At 41.0% G+C, this 13969-nt stretch overlaps 1 protein-coding gene across 1 annotated transcript in view; it reads right to left on the bottom strand.

Moving 5' to 3' along the window:
* The window catches only part of ANKRD26 (ankyrin repeat domain containing 26), a 50509-nt gene extending 36778 nt beyond the window's left edge, over window positions 1–13731 (bottom strand). Inside the window, exons 1-9 of the mRNA XM_069850933.1 lie at window positions 13532–13731; window positions 9389–9503; window positions 9107–9280; window positions 8891–8997; window positions 8241–8378; window positions 7336–7484; window positions 1506–1539; window positions 1355–1424; window positions 17–77 (exon numbers count right to left, since the gene is read on the bottom strand). Of these exons, the coding sequence (XP_069707034.1) occupies window positions 17–77; window positions 1355–1424; window positions 1506–1539; window positions 7336–7484; window positions 8241–8378; window positions 8891–8997; window positions 9107–9280; window positions 9389–9503; window positions 13532–13725 (1042 nt within the window). The 5' untranslated portion in view covers window positions 13726–13731. The remainder of the gene's footprint in view (window positions 1–16; window positions 78–1354; window positions 1425–1505; window positions 1540–7335; window positions 7485–8240; window positions 8379–8890; window positions 8998–9106; window positions 9281–9388; window positions 9504–13531) is intronic.
* Window positions 13732–13969: the final 238 nt, after the last annotated feature.

The following is a 13969-nucleotide window of genomic DNA, read 5'->3' as shown; positions in this document are numbered from 1 at the left end:
TTTCCAAGTAGCTTACTGTTTTTCCTGAACTGCTGGGAGGCATTCATTAACAGTTTCAAGTTTGGCTTCTGCTGCTTCTGTAAATAAAGATTTATTTAAGCATTTTATTTTTTTTAACAGTAAAAACAAAAAACACCAGCTTTTGTTTATATAAAATCTTGAACAATAAATATAATCAAGCTCTCCTTTTGATAGTGCTTGGGTGCTGGCTCCATCCTATACTTCTAACTACACAAATACTCCTCACATATGCAAAATTCAGTGAGTATTTCATCCCAAAACACTGTCCAAGCACCGTTCTGTAAATTTTTTCCAAAACTATGTTTACAAGCATAACAGTTGTAAAAAAAATAAATATGTTTTTAAACAGATAAGTAAAAAAGTAAAGTAAAATAAGTTAAGTAAATTCAGCAATATTTAAGATCACAGTTACAGGATACTTACTTGCAACTGCACACAATGCAAGTAACTTTTTAAGATCCTTGGACTTAGTGCATAAACTAGTCCCTGCAAGTCTACTTACCAAAATATTCCTAAATTCCAAATTCATGCCAGAAAAATGCATCATTTATATTTAAATCAGAGCAAGAAAATAAAATCATATCAAAACTAAACATGCTTGCATCTTCAGCATTAAAGACTGGGTTGAACTACCATACTCAGGTTCCTCATCACTGCAGAATCCCAGTGAACAGAAGCTCCAGACATCACTGCAGAAATTGTTATTTCTTCAAAACATTAGTAAAACTAGTAGGCGCAAAAGCTTGTAGCTGACAAAAAGAACACTAACTGAGCATTCAAAAATAAAGGAAAACATGCAGTGTGAGATTACATGCAAGCACAGATAGTCATCTCATAGAGGAAAAAGGATGACCCATTAGAGTAACTCATCCATAGAGCATTCTTGAGGAACCCGACAAGGAGGAAAGGAGAACTAGGTGATGAAGGATTTCAGTAGATCTTGATAAATAACCTTTTCCTTTATCAGTCAGCATTCTATTCCCCAATTTACAGAAACAATAACATTGTTTGGAGAAGAACAGAACAGGTTATAATAGAAACAAAATTTAAGTTTGCAAATTTGACTCAAATGAGCAACCACAAATAAAACAATGGTGTTTTTTATCTCGTCACCTATTGCTCTTTTGCCCCAAACCACAGATCTACTGCATGCTCTGCCACAGCTACAGGTCTTTCAGGAAAAACTCACAGCAGAAGAAAGGCTGGCAGGCCAGAGACTGCTTCTAAGGAGAAAACAATATTGGCTGGAACTGCCGTTTCCTACAAACCCAGAGAAAATCTGCCTTCAAATCACTTATTTCTACTGGATATTTTTCCTTTAAATGTATCATACCTTGGGGGTAAAATCAAGTTCTTCTTCCTCAGAAGTATGCCAAGTGTCATTACTCCCTTCCTTCTCAGAGCTTAAAAAAGTAAAAGTAAAATGAGTACTATGTCTCTCAAATCATTCCACAGGTAAGGGTTAGGTATTTTTAAAGTCTCACCTTACTAAGTCTCCATGGGAGAAGTCATCTATTGCTGTTCAAATATTAATTGATATGTTGAAATTAGATTTGGCTTCCTAAAAATTGACCAGTACATGTAAACATTTAACACTGACTACTCTACAGGTCATAACAGAATGAAACTTTGGGTATCAATTCAACACCAGACAGCAAGAATGAATGCATTTCCCAAAACAACTGCTTTTTCAAGACATACAGAATTAGACAAAAAAAAAAAAAAGAAAAGGCCAGACTTTCCCCTTTAGACTCTTACATCTGCAAGTTTTACATCTCTAAACTAAAACAAAAATAAAAATAGCATAGCATGAATATGCTATGTTAGTAAAGACTTAACAAAATAGTGGTGGTTTAGCAAGACAGTAAGTAAATGAACTTCCAAAGTACTCCTATTACATACAGAGTACATACCACATGCACAGATTTTACCGTTTTATGTAACATTATGTATAACTTTGTTATATATTATGCTATCTGCTTTTCTAACCAGTTACAGATTATTCTGGAAATATAAAATCATGAAACATAATGAAGATCTAAAGGTTATCCTTGGGTAGAAAAATCACCAGCAGTTCTCTATACTGCACGAAAAAGGGTATTCAACAGGCAAAAGGGACAAAATCAGGGCATTCTACACTGCACTTGAAGTTTTTATCAGTGTTATGAAGGGCATTTGCATGTAGGGTCATAGGATAAATCAGGTCAGAAGGGACCTCAGGAAGTCTCTTAGCCAACCAACTCTTCAAAACAGGCTCAGCTAAAAAGTCAGATAAGGTTGTTTACGACTTTAGCCGGTCTGGTCTTGAACACCTCCAAGGAGGGAGACTGTAAAACCTCTCTGTTTTACTGTCCTTATCATGGTGAAGCTTCTCACATCCAGTTAGAAACTCTCTTGTTTCAATTTATACCTCTTGTATCTGTCTGCCCTCATGCACCACTGGGAAGGCCCTGACTGTGTTTTCTCCTCATATGTACTGGAATCTGCTGCTAGGTCCCTTTCAAAGTCGTCTCTTCTCTATGCTGAACAAGCCCAGTTTGCCTCAGCCCCTCCTCAAAGGACAAGCACCTCTGCCCCAATGGGTCTCAACGACTTCCACTGAACTTGCTCCCTAATAAAAGATCAACCTCTCTTGCACTGGTGGCTCAAATTACATTTAGGGAGCTGGACACAATCTAGGGGTTGCCAATTAGGGGTGGACAATTACTTTCCTCAGACTCTTGGCTATGCTGCTCTTAATACTGCCCAGGACACTGCTGAGCTTCTCAGTTGCCAGGGCAAATAGCTTATTCTCAGCTCACTCTCTGCCAAGACTCTTTGGGCCTTCTCAGTAAGCCAGCTCTCCAGCCAGGCAGTACTGGCATGTTTTGTAGCAAATGGTTGTCCCTTTCCACAGGTAGGACTTGGGGTTTGTCATTGCTGAATTTCGTAGTATAGGCCTGAGAGTCCATTCACCGAGCCGGTCAAGGTCCCTCTGAATGGCAGTGTTGCCCTGGAACATATCTACTGATCCCCTCAATTTGGGGCTACTTGCAGACTCAATGAGAATCATCACTGATGTACTAAAGGAAGCTGAACTCTATGAATCCAGCCTGCTGAGCGCTAAAACCTCTCAACTATGAACAACTCGTATGATAAAAAAGGGTTAATTCCCAAGAAAGAAGGCAAAAAAATAACAAATATAACTTTCACATAGTAGCTATTTCAGCATTCCTCAGGTTCTTGACAATTAATTTTTGTTAACTATTGTAACAAAATTAAGTTGCTTATAAACAGGAGATTGGTTACCTCCCTTAAAGTTGCGTGATGACAACCAAATGCAGGTCTTGGACAAAATCATTAAAGCGAAAACAAATGCACATCGTGCCTGGAGACATCTCCTGTACTATCAGTAAACCACAAATGAGCATGGGAATTTTGCCTGTCCTAAAGACAGAGCTTATGTTGACCTTTGATGCACACATGTCCTGACCTAAACAGGGCTTTAGACAATGAAATACAGTGTACGTGTTCAGTGTAGACATATCATCTAAACAAAACAGGCTGAAACTTCCAGTGCAAGCACAAGCTAAAACAGCTAAAATACCAACACAGTCTCTGCTTTTTAATGTTTCCTATAATAAACACATAATATTTAAAAATATTTATTAGTTTGACATACCTCAGTTTTCTCTTAACTCCCTTAATACCAGCAGTCTAATCTACCAACTAACCTTCCAAGCTGAATAAAAATCTGTCTCTTGGAACTGGCTGGATGTTGCTGACTGCTCCACACTAAACTCCTGAGACGTGACTTCAGTTATATTTTCAATTAGTATAGTTATAATTAATCAAAACTGAGTAAGCTGAGTAAGTTATCTGAACTTTTGCTTTCAATGCATAGGAACTTTAAGCAATGATAAAACCAGGTCACACTGGTCTTTATAAAGGAAAAGAGAAAGTTCAGGAGTTAGCTTTCAGACAGACCTTGATGCCCCACCATAGAAATGGGATCTAGAAAAGCAGTTTCTAGTTGAAGTCGATTTCCATTTTGAAGTAACAGAAAAACATATTAACACCAAGCAAAATAAAACTATTACCACTGATAGAAATTAAACACTAAATTCAGTAATAAAGGGCCCATGCAAAACATGCAAATAAATAAAAAGTGCTCAAAGTTTCCTTTCAAGTCTAATTTATAAAACCAAAACCACCAAAAATAGGACCTCTAGGATAATAAACATCATAGATGCGTTAATAATTGTATATCATACAACAACATTGTTCATATTTGAAATGCTACCATATAGAATACCTTTCCTTGATTTTCCTTTTCTTGATGTCTGGTTAGGAGATTGTTGCATTCCTATATCCATTTAGGAAAAGGCATGGAAAGGACAGACGAAACAATGACATCAAAATAAATTTGAATTCCCAGAAGTTTGGAAAACATAAGCAGTACATCAACAAAGTCACAGCAATGGGAGAACACACCATGACTATCAGCCTACTCTACAGCTGTAAGTGCTAATAAGAAAACCAATCATGATCTCCAGAACTCTGCTGTCAACAGACCGTGTCAAACGGTGTAACTTCACTTACTTGCTCCAAGTAAAAGACGCATGTTACAATATTTTGAAATACTGAATCAGATTATCAGAAATTTGCTCTACTGCAAACTTTGTATTTCCTTCAACTTGACTAGTCTTTGTCCAGAACGGACTGCAAATGCAATTCCTTCATATTTGTAGAGTGTTTTACACTTAAAATTCCTCCCTCTAAGCATTCCCAAAATCTTTAGGTGCCAACAACTAAACTTTGGAGATACACTACCTAGAAATTTTGAAGGAAATCTTGGCTTTAAGTACTCACACTACCATGCAACTTCGAGACGCTATGTTATTTATACTGACTCATCTCAAGTTACGGTTTTAGCATGTTTGAAGTTGTTTCAGTTGGTGCCTGATGCAGACATAAGCCCCTCCTACCTCAGTTTGAAGGTAAGAGAGTCCTGCTTACATCAATTTGACCATGCTGAACTGTTTACATACAGAAGCTATGCCAGCAGCCAGAATGCAGGCATGACAAGCACACAGAACAAATACTCTGTTCCCCTAGGGTTACAGGAGAGGCTATAACTGGACAAAACAGGGGCATTAACTGACGTGTCATGCATGTGTTTCTGTTCATATCCATGTGGAACAGAAGTCTTAGAATCTAAATCACTACCTACCTGCTCCACCTACCCTACTTAATGAAATTTCGTATTATAAGTCGATAAATAGCGTGACTCTGTTATTGCAACTATCTGACACCAAATTTCTTTGTGACAAGGCTGTAACATTTGTCTCGGAACAGAAGGGAGTCCCGTTTATATTGATTTTACCATAAATACATGGAATGGATACAACAAAAGGACTGCTATCAAAAGATACACTTGAAGAGTTAAGAAAGGGTGCAAGATGGTTTTTCATCCCTTCTCCATTTCTCAGTCTTCTTAAAAGATGATAGATACAGGACAACTTTTCCTGACTCCAGGAGATGTAAAACATATTGAAGCACTTATTTCTTTTTCAAGAGCTCTATGATAAAAAACCAACAGTTTCTGTAGGGACTCAGGGAAACACTGAAGGAACAACACACTAATATGCAATGCAGTAGCTAAAAAATCCCAAACCTGCCACTGAAGACTTAACTGAAATCCTTGCTTTTTATAAAAACTGCATCATTATTTTTTGCAAAGAAATTTTAACTTCAAATCTAAAAAGTCTATCATTCAATACACTAGAGCTGGAAGCCATTCATTTGGAGGTTCTTGTGACCCTCTCTGTGATTAATAAAAAGGTTCCTATTCTGACAAAAAGTAAGCATACAAGTAAGCGTGAACCGACTTGTTAAATATGCCGACTTGCTCATTAGAGAATATTTTGAAGAATGTTCAATGAGTGCAAAAGCAGCAAAAGGAATAAGGACAACAGTGAAGACCCCAGGAAAACAATACAGAAGACCAAAAGAAATGAATTCCAACGTGGGTGTTTTTCTGGTCTCTCAAGGTAACCCTAGCTTCTCCTCTAACAGAGACGTCAAAGCCTACAGCATATCAAAGGGACTCTCAAGATGCAGGACCTGTGCTTTGGGGGTGTGGGCCAGTCTGCAGAACTAATGTCAATAAAACATTGCCTATATTCTACTGTCTCCCACTCTACATGCTGAGGTCATCTTTCAAAAGACCGAGCACAAAAGAAGGATTCATACCGCTGAGCAGAAAAACAAGCACTAGTAGAAACAGACTGAGAACAGAGCATACTCTTTCTCCTCCCAAGTCCTTAACCCATGTAACATCCTCTTTACACTTAGTGTGCCTCTTCAAATGAATACAGGTAGTAAAGATTTCCTATAATATTGGGGTCTTATATTAGCAGCATTGGAATTCTCAAGGAATGGGGCAAATTATCTGGTTCAAGAACACATATTTCCCTATTGGTATGTCAGTTTTGGAATACAACAGTATTATTCTTCAGGCCTGTCAGCTATTACAATGTAGTAATACAGCAATTATCTACGTGCACAGGAGGCAGTAACAGAGAAAGCAACTGTTCCCAAGTCAAAATAATCAAGTTTGCCTCTAAAGTGAATTTCCATATCCGTGAAAAAAAAAAAAAAAAATCAATGAGTATAAATATCCCTTGTTTTGCTAACATTTCTTGACATATTTAAAAAGCAGTCATGAACTGTGTTTGAACACTGCTGCCCATTTGCCACGTTGTTCTGATTTAACATCCTTAAAAAAAATAAAGAATAATTAACTTCTTACTGTAGGGCCTGAGACTTAAAGTACAAGAAAATCAATTTCATTTATATTAAAATATTAATTTTCTAAGCTTCCTCTACAGCTATGTGAGCTCATAAGCACAGACTGGATTTTAAAAACTAACCAAAAGAGTTAAGTTTTTGATCACAATGCAATTTAATTGCTTTTCTGGATCACAAGGTAATATATATTTTTAAAAAAATTATTTCAACAAATTACTGAAAGTGGGAAAAAAGCATTATTTTTATTGTAAATCAAACTATGTCCAAGAAGATAAGAGTACATACAGACATTGCATCGTTGTAGCTTATGAAGTTACTTTTCCAGGATGAAGAGAATTTTTCCTAAATAAAATATCCTGGGAAGAAGCACCTCCAACTAGCAATAAGTAAGCACATTCACAACACTCCATCTGATGCCTCTGCTAAAGTCAATGGTGAACACAAGTGTTAACAATACAAACCACCTAAAGAAAAGGCCATAGTGATTTTCCTCATGAGCTCCTCCACGGTTAAGGATCCTACCTCCTCTATCCACAGCAGGTGCACCCAATGTAAATCCAGCAGCTCCTGCCAGGCAAGGAGTGCCATGTGCTGTGCTGCCTTGCGCACCGTCTGCCAAAGCTTCTCCTGGGTTTTCCCAGTTTGTGTATTCTGCCAGATTTTTACCAAGACTATATATAGAGAAAGAGAGAAAATATATTTGGTAAAAACAACCACAAACTTGCATATACCATTTAACAGAATGATTAACATCCACTACACACATTCATAGCCACATGAACTCATATACTCCTATGTATTTGCTAAGGGTAATACACATAGAATTTATTGCACTACTATTACATACTTCAATGTTCACTATAGTCATGTTCATCCTATAAACATACCTATGAAATTATTAACTCCTGCTTGGTACGTTTTTTTCAACCTAGCTTTTAAGCAGGCATAGCGACCTTAAAGAAGAAATACCCACAGCTACAAAGCTATATACAACAGGAGTAAAACTGCTTAAGATTTTAACTAAAGGTGTATCAGATCTTCTCTGAAACAAAAAGCTGGTAGCTCCTGGTCATTGTAGTGGAAATCACTATGGACAAGGGTGCTAGTATGGGGAGAAGGTTTACATGTATTTCACTTTGCCAAGTTCCATCTCTGGATTAATGGCAGATATAGACACTTCCTAGTTTATATTGGGCAGATGTGAGTTTTGCAACAAATCTTGAAATCTAATAGAGAATTCTGGGTAGAAATTTTCCTCAACTTCCCAATTACCACTAGACACAGGAATTATACATTTTGGAAGATTTTACTGAGCACAGCTTTGACAGGTCTCAACACACCATTAAACTTAGGTGCTGTTACCATAAGCATTCAAAAGCCACGCTGATCACTGACAACTTATTCCAATGATAAAGTTAAAGACTTACCTAGAATACCCACAAATAACAGCATAATCCTCAGCTGTCCATCCACGAGTGTCTTTATCGGAAAGATCAGCACCGTACTGAAGAAGAACTCTTACCAAATTATGCTCCCCAACAGAAGCAGCAGTCATAAGTGGGGTTCTGAAACATACAAAATATGATATGAAATACATCATTTTACATGGACAACACATTTATTTTCATTCCTGTTTGCTCTCAAAGAAAGTATTTTCCCCATTACTTTAGAATGAATGTAAGAAAAAGTAGTTTTCATTAAGTATTAAGAGCAACAATAAACAGAGTGAGTTAAAACAATTAAATGTTCAATCTTCAGACAAAGCTTTTACATAAACAACTACATACAAACTATGCAGGAGACTGTTTTCCGAATTAAGGCAATACTACTGAGCTAACGGCACACTGCCTGTCAGAAGGGCCAACGCAGACAATGCTTTCTTGCAATCCTCAATGTGGAAAGCATCCTCTGAATGACAGCAGCCAAGTGCAGCCCTGCTTTCACAAGTCACAGAGAAATAACTCCTTCTGTGTGGCTCCCTGACTGTTTATTTGTTTCAGAGTTTATTCCCATGCCTCATCAATCCAACCTAAAGAATACTAAGGAGACTCATGTAGATTTTTGACAAGCCTCTCACCTTTCACACTGATCTCGGACATGCACATCAGCTCCTTTTTCAAGGAGAAACTCTACTATCTCTTCATGATGCTCGGAGACAGCAAGAATAAGTGGTGTACATCCCTCCTGAAAAGATATATAAATAAATCAAGTTAAAAAATCAAAGTAAAAAAAACCTTGAAGAGAAAAATTAATGCAACTTTTTGAAATAAATTCCTTAATTATAAAAATTTACCTTATTCTGGGCATCAATATTGGCATTATGCTCAAGTAGCAGCCCTGCTACAGATGTATTAGGAGATATGACAGCAAGGTGAAGAGCAGTGTTGCCATCAGCATCTGCCAGATTTGGGTCAGCACCATGCTCTAGCACAATAGCCACACATTCTTCTTGCTGGCACTGTACTGCCTGGGAACAACACAGACAAGGAAAAACTTCCAGCATTTGCATTTCTCTCAGCTTCCCAGTGCTGCAAAATAAGAGCACCTTCAAAGATCATAGACACACTCCACATACCTTCATCAGTGGTGATCTGTTATCATTGTCAAGAAGATTTAGCTTACACTTGTTTTCTACTAGATATTTAACGACATCCACATGGCCACTTGCACAAGCGAGATGCAGAGCTGTCCTAAAAATTAGATATATTAAATTAGCACAGACAGACAACTAAATAATTTCAGGTTGTGATAAATGGGACACAACCACAAGTCTCACCTTGCAAAGTGCAAGCTTAAGAAAAGATTTCTCATTCTATTACCGATAACAGGAAATGGCTAAGGTTGGATAGGAAAAAGCTTCCACAGTGTCCAATTAGTAAGATGACATTTCCTTTACCATAGAACTGAATTTGCACAAACTCCACAGCAACAGAGACCAAAGCTCGGGAATCTGAGAACTATGGAAAGTAAACTGCCAGGTTCTTCGGTGCTCACTCATGTGCAGAAATGTATTGGAGATATAGGAAATGGGTTTTATAGAAAGAATATTATTATTTCGCTATACTTTGAGAATTTCTGCTTATTCTTTAGCTTGGTTGCTATTGCAGCAAAACCAAGAATACACTTGCACCAAAGCATCTCTGATAACACACAGCAAACCAGACAGCAGTACACTGTAATCCTGACTAATAGAAAGAAATATTTGGCCTTCCTGACATGTATAACTATCATAGTCAGAAAAAGCCTACTACAGGAGAAGCCCTTTTTTCTTCAAGTTAAAGCCTTACCAGAAAGAAAAAGGCTCCTTCAAACCACAGAACATCTCAGGTGTTTCCCCCTAAACCACTGCTGTTCTGCAGGACAGCTGTCCCAACAGAGCAGGAGACAAGCTAACAAAACTTGGGTTTACTAACCAAGTTTGTGGATGACATGAAACTGTGAAGGAGCTGTTGACACTCTTGAGGGCAAAGAGGCCTTGCAGGGGGATCAAGACAAATTAGAGAGCTGGGCAATCACAAACTGCATGGAGTTTAACAAGGGCATGTGCTGGATTTTACATTTGGGACACAGCAACCTGGATATACATACAGATTGGGGAGTGAGAGGCTGGAGAGCAGCCCTTCAGAAAGGGATCTGGGGGTTCTGGTCGATGGCAAGTTGAACACAACCCAACAGTGTGCCCCAGCAGCCTAGAGGGCCAAATGTGTCCTGGGGTGCATCAAGCACAGCGTTGCTAGCTGGTCGAGCGAGGCAATTGTCTTGCTCTCCTCCGCACTGGTGCAGCCCCACCTTGATTACTGTGTGCAGTTTTGGGCACCATAGTATAAAGGATATCAACCTACTGAAGAGTGTCCAGAGGAGGGCCACAAAGTTGTTGAAGGGTTTAGAGGGAAAGTTGTATGAGGAACGGCTAAAGTCACTTAGACTGTTCAGCCTGGACAAAAAGAGACTGAGGGGAGATCTCATCTCAATTTAATGCTTCATCAGAAGGGGAGGAGGAGGAGCAGGCACTGATCTGTTCTCTCTGTTGATCAATGATAGCACCCGAGGCAATGGCAGGACAACGTGCCGGGGGAGGTTTAGGCTGGATATCGTAAAAAGGTTCTTAACCTAGAGAGTGGTGAAGCACTGGAATAGGCTCTCCAGGGAAGTGGTCACTTAACAGGCCTGACAATACTCAAGAAACATTTGGACAATGCCCTCAGACATGGTGTGAATGTTGGGGTTGTCTTATGCAGGGACATGAATTTGATTTGATGATCCTTGTGGGTCCCCACCAACTCAGGACATTCTATGACTCTATGATTCTAAAACAGAAAACAGCCAGGACCTTCCTCCCTTGAAGGCGACGCCAATAAAAATCCTGCAGTTCCTCAAGAACAGAGAGGAATGCCAGAACTAGTTTAGAAACACATCACTGTGAGCAAGTCCTCTGTATTTAAGAAAGTTCAACTAACCTTGCAATTATTTTGGTACCTTGTTGAGAGCCAGGAGCACAATGACTTACTGGTTAGGTGGAAACAGAAAGGGAGAGGTATACGAATGCAGTAGCACATGGTACAGAAACACAGCAATTTGTAATGCAGGTACTTCTTGTTACTGGGCAACTGATGAGCCTCCTCCATGGAAACAAGTGCAAGAAAAACACAAGAAACTGAAAAAACTTGCTACAGACAAGGAACAGTTGGAAGCATCAACAAAAGTGTCTGTCAAGAGTTACTACCACTGCTTTTTGAGAAACTTTGATATAAATGTACAGGATCCTTCATCTCTGAACAAAAGATTGACTGAGACTGTCCAAAAGCCAACCAGGACTGCTTATGAAGGAGTCGACAATCATCTAACAGCTACTTCTACCAAGCACTCAGAAACACGATAAACCTGAAGAAGTCACTATCTGCTTTGCAAACAGAAAATCTGTGGACTTGTTGCTGTCCTCGTCAACCAAGCCTCTCAGTCTTCCAAGACAAAAGAAAATGGCTTTGCTTGGAGGAAGGAGTACTGAGCTCCACAGAAGATCCACTTCAGGGAACAGGCTGGCAGAGAATATCGGTGTTCCCGGTTGCCTGTCTCCACAAAAGGCCTGCAGTGACACCAAAGTTGCTTTGTCACCCCCCAGCCCTGGAACCATGTCCAGGCTCTGTTCCTCCAGCTGCTGCAATCCTATGCTAGTCACCCATGGGGTACAAGATAACTGCTCATTCCTGAGCAGCTGGGAGAGATCACAGGGAAACAGCAGGCTGGCAGCATGCCCTTCCAGTGGCACTTGGGCAGACAACCCAGCAGCTACAAGCTAAGCTCTAGGGTTCACTCTGACAGGCAGGTGACAGGGTAAATCTCTTGGCAATTAGCTTCGACCCAGGATTTATGACTAGCAGGCATCATACTTACAGTACTTTCAACTCCATGTTGAGTTTTGCCCGTAAGAGATGGGCAAAAGGCAGAAGGTTTTGCTAGACCACCTCGGAAAAGCTGCCTGCTCCTAACCAATGCTGCTCCAAGTGCATGTTTTGGGAAATCCTATGGACTACAGGACGCACTTTGTGGAAGGAGCCTGTAGGTGCGATATTTGCCATGACCACGGTGCAAGATTTTGCTTTTGAAAATCCTGAGGAGTAAAACTGAGACAACAACAATGGACACATTCTAGCCATTACTTCCCACACTTCCTATTCTTCACTTTTCTTTCCAGCCCCGGAGAAGACAATGAAGCTCTGAAACACAATTGCACCTGTGGGTCACTCAGGCCACATATCACATCCACAACAACCAAATGAGCACAGGTGGACCTGCAACCCTCATGGCTGATAACAGTGTACAGGGACTGCCGCAAGCACACAGACCATCCACTGAATCCCTCTCAGGTAAACTTTTCCGCAGCTTTTCCGCATGCTCATGCCAAAACTATTGTAGTGTTCTATTGTATGTACGCTGCTTTGTCTCTTAGGGTTTTTTAGAGTGTGTTGCTTTATTTACCTAATTAAAACACTGATAATAGCAGGACACACAAAAGGAAACCTTTCTGGAGGAAACAAAGCTTTCTGAACAAGATGAAATTAAAATGCAAAAACTAGCCAGATTTCATAGAAGGGTCTGCTAAGACCTATGGACGTAACCAGCCACAGTGGAAGAGAAGGTAGCAACAAAATAAGTAAGTAACAAATAAAAAACACTCAGCAGCAATTTCCACAAATGCCACTGGGCACCTTGACTCAGGCAGCTACAACATGCACAAAACACACTGAAACTGCATCCCTCATCTATGTGACCAGCAACACTCCGGCCCACAGCCCACGTCCCTTAAAGCTCACGCTCTTCCCTGCTTCTACAACTGCAGGTGGGTTCTGATGTTTTCAGGGCAATAAGCCAGCTGGCTGGCAAACGCCCAGCCCTTAGGACGGGCAGCCTAGGAAGCTTAGTTGAGGTGCTAAGGGGCATGGTTTAGTGTTTGATAGGAATGGTTGGACTCGATGATCCGGTGGGTCTCTTCCAACCTGGTTATTCTATGATTCTATGATTCTATGAACTACTCTGATAAAACAGACACGGATTCAGAACGCCATGAAGGTTTTGATCCTGATTTTTTTTTCTCATAAAAGGCATGAAAGGGCTGACGTATAGAAGAGCCGAAACCTCCAGCTGGCTGCCTTACGCTTGCAATGGATCAACAGGAGCTCCGCTCCGGGGGCTCCAGGCGCGACCCCGCCCCAGCGCTCACCGCTCCGCCTTGTCGCGAGCGTCGATGCCGCTTTTCCTCAGCGCCCGCGCCACCTGCGCCACGTCCCCGGCGGCGGCCGCGCGGTGCAGCTTGCCCAGCTCCTTCTGCCGCAGCTCGTAGGCGCCGCCGGGGCCGCTGCCGGCTGGCGGCGGCGGCGCCTTCTTCTTCCTCCCGAACCCGAAGATCTTCTTCATCCTCCGGCACAACAGGCGGGACGCGCCGCGGCTGCGCCCCGCCCCCCCCCGGCCGAGGCTCCGCGCACGCGTGGCCGCGGGAGGGGGCGGGGCGGCCGCGGGGCGTTCGAACCCAGCGCTGGGGCGGGGAGTGGGGGCGTTTCTCGCCCGCCCCTGGGAGGTCGGGAGCGGCGGTGGCAGCCGGCAGAGCTCGTTTGGGGCTTTTAGAAAGTCTGGGGAACGCGAGGCGGTCATCTCCGTCGAT

This window comes from Phaenicophaeus curvirostris, chromosome 1 (assembly GCF_032191515.1).
Source record: "Phaenicophaeus curvirostris isolate KB17595 chromosome 1, BPBGC_Pcur_1.0, whole genome shotgun sequence".
NCBI classification, from domain to species: domain Eukaryota; kingdom Metazoa; phylum Chordata; class Aves; order Cuculiformes; family Cuculidae; genus Phaenicophaeus; species Phaenicophaeus curvirostris.
The sequence above is the reverse complement of the archived record's forward strand: the minus strand, read 5'-3'. Positions and strand labels throughout refer to the sequence as shown.